The 7,107-nt window shown below is 42.0% G+C and overlaps 1 protein-coding gene across 1 annotated transcript; it reads right to left on the minus strand.

The window, feature by feature from the left end:
• Window positions 1–268: 268 nt before the first annotated feature.
• Window positions 269–5,757, minus strand: LOC124657898 (polyadenylate-binding protein 2-like). The gene is made up of 9 exons (XM_047196375.1): window positions 5,385–5,757; window positions 3,952–4,070; window positions 3,217–3,873; window positions 3,067–3,144; window positions 2,875–2,964; window positions 2,137–2,274; window positions 1,152–1,319; window positions 810–1,019; window positions 269–713 (listed from the first exon to the last, which is right to left on the minus strand). The coding sequence occupies exons 1-9, from the start codon at window positions 5,638–5,640 to the stop codon at window positions 468–470; spliced, it is 1,962 nt and encodes a 653-aa protein (XP_047052331.1). The 5' UTR covers window positions 5,641–5,757; the 3' UTR covers window positions 269–467.
• Between the last annotated feature and the right edge of the window lie 1,350 nt (window positions 5,758–7,107).

Below are 7,107 nucleotides of genomic sequence, written 5' to 3' on the forward strand. Positions count from 1 at the left end.
CCACAGCTCCTCTTGTCAGCAACCTTGATGGCTAAAAAGATACGGCAAGTACCACTTCCGTTCTGAAATGTAGGCCTATTTAGAAAGCTGCATCCTGAAAAGGCTTACATTTCAGGACAGAGGTAATACATAAAGACTTGTCTGTCCCGACCCGAGCAAGGCTACCATTTAACATAGTTTGGGTTCACTGAGGCTGGCTACTACATCTTCCGATGGTATAACAAACCAAACAGGCAAACAAAGAGCACATTGGTAGAACAAAGCACCATAGAGACAACCGCCAGATAGATAGATTCAGTACCAAACTGATGACAGCTTTTACCAACATAACCAATCCATGCAAATAAGACAAGACAAATCCATAGAAAGACTAAAACAACTAGTTCAGCTACTGGCAAACGCTAAATCTCCAATAAACATTTAAAGTCTAGATAAAGTTGATATGGTGCAAAAATTGACCGCCCAGCTTAGGAAGAGATGAGGCCGTCATTCAGAGAGAGAGAAGCCAGCTGCTGCTCGGGGGACTGATTGGTGTTGTGCTGAGCGCTGCGGAGAACCTCCATGGCTTCAGCAACCTTGGCCTTCAGAGCATCCGGAGACTCAAGCAGGTGAAGCACCTCAGTCTGGTCCATCTCCAGAAGCATGCCAGTCACCTTTGCAGCCTGGTCATGCTCCAGCTGATCAACAAGAGGGTACAAGTTCTCACCAAGCATCTGCAATAATAAACAACACATCATCAGTGTCCACAGAACACATCTTCCTGAGAAAACAATATAGTAGAAAATTAAAAGGTTTAACAATTCACATACCATTCTTTGCTGGTCCGGGGGCGCATTCGCAAGTGCAGTAGCTAATGCACCTATTGGAATAGGCTGCGACACAGCCGTATCTCTCATAGGCATTCCTCCCATCTCATATGGGGAAGGCATCACACCCCCAACACCATGCATAGCAGGATCGGGCATGCCGCGTCCACTTGGGTAGCGGTAGCCACGACCACCACCACCCCTAGCAATCATCTGCAACAGCATCATAGATGAATTTCAGAGCCTCTCAAAACAAGATAAATTCTAGGTTGTGTCTATATAGATCCATACAAAATAACAATACAGAGGATAAGCACTTGGTGTTAAGGAAATAAAGCAGGTTACCTGCTGCTGACCCATTGGCATGGGTTGCTGCATTCCACCAGGACCAGCACGCCTACCAGCTGGGCGTTGTTGTTGTCCTTGCTGCACCATAGGCATCATAAAGTTTGGCATCGGGCCTCCACCTGGCCTCATCCCGGGCATCAGAGGTTGCTGGAAGCCAAAACCAGGCTAAAAAAACAAAGTTTGTTAACCCATAATGTTATACTGCATAACATATAATCAGAGGAATTCATGTTCTATGTGACAAAACCTAAAAGCAAATTGCACACCATGTTTCCTGATGTTAACTTAGTTAAAGAAGTACTTATGACCAAGATGCAACAAGATGGTAAACCAATACATAAAAGCAAGACAACTAAGAAGAGTATTAATTCAAGCCTTCCGAGCTCTTCTGTAATATTATTGCAAATATATGCTTTTAACTTGCAAACATATTGAAAAATCTACCGATAAAGGAGATAAGCTCTTCCAGAAGCAAGTACACGACAGATAAAGATGCACAGGATAGCAAGGTTAGGGAACCAACAGTAGGAAACATGCATCATAAGACCATGTTCACTGAAGTTCCATATACTATGATATTCTTTTTCTAGAGAAGGCTCCTCATGACTAACATAAAGTTCAGCCTTGGATATTAAAGTAGCAAACAGTGGGAACATAATCGTTGGCCGCCTACATCTGAAAGCGTTATAGGGAGGAACGGTGACATTAATGCCCATGGCAACTAAAAGCACAGCCTTGCATATAATGGTCACTACGAAAGAAGACAAGTAGTTGGTAACAATCACACAAATTTCAGTGAAGCATGGAACAGAAGCAAGCCCATTGAAAAAAAATTAACCAACAGCCTTTTCATTATACAATTGTGCAAGCTGGCATGAAAGTTCAGAAGCCAAACACTACAGAATAATGTTATTAGATGTAAATTCAGATCTAGCTAGCTATCAAGACCGACATCCATCAGGAAAATAATAACCGTGCTCACCTGAGGGTTCATAAAAGCTTGAGGTGGCTGACCGTAAAATAGCTGCTGACCAACTCCAGGAACACCAGGAGGAAACATGGCCATGCGAGGACCAACATTTGGAGCCATTGGAACAGGACGCATTTGTGAAAATTGTGCCTGCAACGAAAAGCAACATTAGTGACAAAATATAGCTATAGCACAGAAACACCACATCCACAATCATGATAGCAAAGAAAGGTTCTGTATAGCACAAACTCTATTGAAATAGATTTCATGAGAAAGCACTACATCCGCAATACGAATATTAGGTGCCTGCAGAATGTGCAAATGTTTACATCTCAGAGCAAGTACAATAAGGGACTTATGGCCCACCTACGTGCTGGAGAAAGAAATATTAAAAATGAGGGGAGTGGGCTCTCTTGCAAAAGAGCACCACTACACGTGCTCCTTGGCAAATGTAATAAATGTGACAACAGATAGAGAAAAGATAGTAAGTAAGTCTAATAGCCAACCTTACAATATGAGTAACTATAAGTTATGGTTATAGATGACATGGCAGCTCTATATAGTAATCAGCTTGCTATACTATCGTACTTGACATCAGCTGGCTATACTATTGCTCTCAGTAGGTTTTGCTGAAACCTAGGTGACCAAATACAGTAGACATAACAAGAAATTATGCTAATAATGTTTAAATAGGAAAGGAACATAACAATTAGGAAGAATGCAGTTACACTCCCCGGTAACATTTTTTACCTGCAGCCTTGCTTTCCTGTCTTCCTTGCGCTGTGCAAGTGCAACATAAAGTGGTTTATTGCCAACCATCTTGTTGTTCATTTCAGAGAGCTACATTGGATACCACAAGAAAAATATATAAATTCATGTGCCATAAATCACGACAAACTCAAAGTTTCAAACACAAAATAATAATTTACAAACAAGGCTTACAGCTCGGGAAGCCTCTTCGGCAGTTTTAAAAGCAACAAATCCAGAACCTCTGCTTGCACCGTTTGAATCCCGCATAACCTATGACAAGGCTTTCAATTAGTAAAGTAGGCTGGGAAGCATACGCATCACTAATTGAGAATTTGAACAAACCTTGCAGGAAGTAATAGTGCCATACTCAGCAAAAAGTTCTCGCAACTTCTCATCATCAACAGTATCATCCAAGTTCTTCAGATACAAGTTGGTGTTTTGATACTTATCTGCTGCCTCTTGAAGGTTCTTTTCAAACTTCTCTTTCAATTCCATCTCCCTTTCTGACTTCTTCTGCGCCCTTCCGACATACCATTCCTTCTCACCAAATTTCTTGCCATTCAAGTCTTGAACAGCCAGAGCAGCTTCATCTGGACTTTCAAAATTGACAAACCCAAAGCACTTGGATCTTCCATCCCCCTCCCGCATTACAACAACACTTGTTATGGTTCCAAATTTTCCAAAGATTTCCTTGAGGTCATCTTCAGTGGTAGTCTCAGCCAGGTTCTTCACAAAAACATTGTTGAACTTGACATTGCCTGGAGAATTATCCCTCTCCTGCTTGCGAACGAAAGGCCCAACATACACCTTCTTGTCATTCATAAGCATACCATTGAGTTTCTCAATAGCAGCATGAGCAGCCTCATCCCTCTCATACTGCACGAAGCCATAGCCCTTTGATTCTCCGGAAGCATCTGTTGCAACTTTACAAGAAAGGATGTTTCCGAACACACAGAATGTATCAGACAAAGCTTTGTTATCTATTGACTTGTCAAGATTCTGCAGAACACGAAGGATAGGGATGTCAGGGAACTTAACAAATAGGTCAACACTTGCATTAGGAATATGTATACAAACCTTAATAAATATATTTGCATTGCCACTCTTGCGCAGGCTGGGGTCACGGTTAGAATACATTATCCTGATAGGCCTCCCGTTGATAGGAGTGAAGTTGAGCATTTCAAGAGCACGTGCAGCTGCAGGATATTTCAAAATCGTTATGAAATGCAATAAAAGGCCTTGCAGATGTACAACAAGATGCATGGACATGGTTCTATAAGGTGACAGATGTATCTCAAGGAAGGAGTGAGCCATGGAAACAATACATCAAATGTAGAATAATCCAGCAACAGCTACAAGCTAGTCATTCCATCAACAGTAAACCAGGATATAATTGTCAAGATTTCAGCATCATCTTCGCATGAGCAGAGCTACCATACATAAGCTTTAACTTATTTGTATTGCAATGTATGCTTCACAGCAAAAACTAAATAAGCATTGTATTCACAACAAAATATAAATAAACATTGCATTCTGATTTACACTTCACAAAAAAATTAAATAAACATTGTATTCCGATTTGTGCTTCATGAAAAAAATTAAACAAACATATTTGTATTCCCAATTATGATTCACGATTATGTAATCATACCACAGGAATGTGGACAGCGGATAACTTAGATAAAATACCAAAAGGGTAAAGAAGTACAACCCAATCAATTATAGTCCTACTGGTCACACTGAATAAACTACAGCCCAAACTTCCAACAAGTGAAATAAACGATTTTTGTAACTGTTCGTCAATGGACACATCCCTAGCTGCCACAGAGAGAGGAAAGAGAAGGTATCACACCCCACAGTCATGAATGTCAAGACAAAACTGCATCAAAACCTTGCTGCAGATGGCTGGACACCAAGACAACTACATGCAGCAATCACATCACTTGCTGTTTTTGCTCACGCTCTCGTTCCTGCGCTTCACCATCCACCTTTCTCCCTCATCACCAGCCTATACCCGGCATTGTTCCAAGCAGCCATGGCACATAAGCTACACCTAGCCTATACTCAAGCCAACACTGCACTGTATTTAACCTCGAGTCTAATGTATGCATCACAGTTTAGGTAAAAGAACTCCAGGACTGTGGACACCAGTATAAAACACCACATACCAGACCACCTGAGCCTAATATAAAATTCCAAAAGAGCACAAAAATAATCAACAGTGGCAAATCCCTATTGTTCAACAAAACACTGTCACCAACGCTCCAAACTACCAAATCAAGACAGACACCCTTACAAATCCGAAACAATTCCTAAACTGCCACAGCCGCCGCATGAACTTCCCAACCGCCACAACCGACGAAAGCAACCGCATTCAGACCCTAACAAATCCGACAGCTGCACACCACTAAAACGAAAAAAGACTAATTTTTTACCCAAAAAAACCTAGCAATGAAAAAAAAATAGAACTAATCGGCTGAAGCGGGGAGATCAGGGCGTGGCTCGCTCACCGTCAGCGGGGGTGTTGTAGTTGACATAGGCGTAGCCGAGCGACTTGCGCGTGGTGACGTCCCTGCAGACGCGCACGGACACGACGCCTCCGATCTGGGCGAAGACGTCGAAGAGCTGCGCGTCCTGCACGCTGACGTCGAGGTCCCCCACGTAGAGCGACGTTGCCGGGAACGCCGACGCGGCCGCCGCCGCCGCGGCTGCCGACGCGGCCGGTGAGCCGCCCTCGGACGCGGAGCTCGGTGCCTGCGCCGCCATCAGCAAAAGATAGGTTTTTTTTCGGGTTTTTGCGGATTTTTTTGAGGTATTTTTCTGGTTTAGGGTTTGATAAGGGTCGGGAGCTGGCTCCCAACTGCGGTGCGGCGTGAGGAGAGGGAGGAGGCGGCGGCGCAGGGGGGAAGAAGGCTATTTGTACCACCCGTGGCAAAACCCTGGTGCCGCCTGGCCGTCCGATCCGGACCCAGCAGCCGTGGACGGCCCTGATCGTGATGCGAGCACGTGTCCGGGGCTGACCTATTTTCTGCCCTGCCCTGATGTGTGTGGTTTTGGATGAAACACACACCTTTCAAAGGAAATTCATGGTTTTCAAAGTGTTTTATCTGAATAACTTCCAAATGAATCATGTTACTAGTAGGGAGGTAGTAAAATCGATTGTTCTGAGATTACTCCCAATGCTCTGGGTCGCAATATATTGCTAGAAGAAAAAAAAATTCTACGGTAAATTCAAGACGGTTACTGAAATAATTTGAGTCAGTTACTACAGCTCATAAGTGTGTTCTGTTAGGACCGTTGACGGAAGTAAATACTCGGTAAAATTATTCATATAACCGATTTTATTGTCCTATTATCATAATTGCACATGATTTGAGAGAGATTCGACGGTTGGGTGTCTTTACAAGTATAGGCTCACATTAACTGTTTACGTTCGGCAAAGGGCAAAATCGTAATGAATTGAGTAACGGTAACTTGTAAGGCATGGGACTAATTTGGACTTATTTACTTATTTATTATCTTCCATTTGTGGAGATGTTATCTTTCTGTTTCAGCAACTTGCGACAACAAATAAATATCATTGTTTTCCTAAAAAAACGACATGAACAATTGGACTCATTTAACCGTCACATGTTGGACGTTGTCTTTGTGTTTGAGCAACTTACGACAACAAATTAACATCATTGTTTTCCTAAAAATCAGCATGGCCAATTGTAGACTGACGTATATGCAATAATCGGTGATGTGAAGGTTGGTTTTCAACTTCATGGGTTTACTTCTATTGAATGAACCTTTGGGATAAATATGTTAAACATAAATTATTTTATATTAGATGGATATCCTCAAACATGTATTTCCACACATGTTACTTAGGATGCCTTTTGTGTACCAAAATATCATTTTTATTTTGAAAATACTTACTACCACGAAAACCACCTCATATCACATTTGATGGCAATAAACAAATCTAAGCAACTATGGACCCAAGCGATTGATTGCAAGATCGTGGACTCTGTCGTTGAGCAACAAACAATACATAAAAAGTATGTGTTCAAAGAGTTTCCATTGTCCTTATACTATAATTGTGTGGAACTTGTTTTTCTTGTACTCTACCATTTTAGACCCAAACATGGATGTCCACCACAACTCAACATAACATGTCATATTACTAACCGGAAGGATCTAGAAGGTTGAATAGAGGGGGTGAATAGGTGACTATCATTTTTTAATTTC

The sequence above is a fragment of the Lolium rigidum genome, chromosome 5, assembly GCF_022539505.1.
Source record: "Lolium rigidum isolate FL_2022 chromosome 5, APGP_CSIRO_Lrig_0.1, whole genome shotgun sequence".
Lineage (NCBI taxonomy): Eukaryota > Viridiplantae > Streptophyta > Magnoliopsida > Poales > Poaceae > Lolium > Lolium rigidum.

Bases quoted from the DNA above. Each gene is read 5' to 3' on its own strand.
- LOC124657898 (XM_047196375.1), bottom strand. From the start codon at position 5,640: ATGGCGGCGCAGGCACCGAGCTCCGCGTCCGAGGGCGGCTCACCGGCC. The intron at 3,874-3,951 runs GTTTGTATACAT...CGTGTTCTGCAG, and splicing joins ATGCAAATATATTTATTAAG to AATCTTGACAAGTCAATAGA. The intron at 2,965-3,066 runs GTAAGCCTTGTT...TATCCAATGTAG, and splicing joins CCGAAGAGGCTTCCCGAGCT to CTCTCTGAAATGAACAACAA.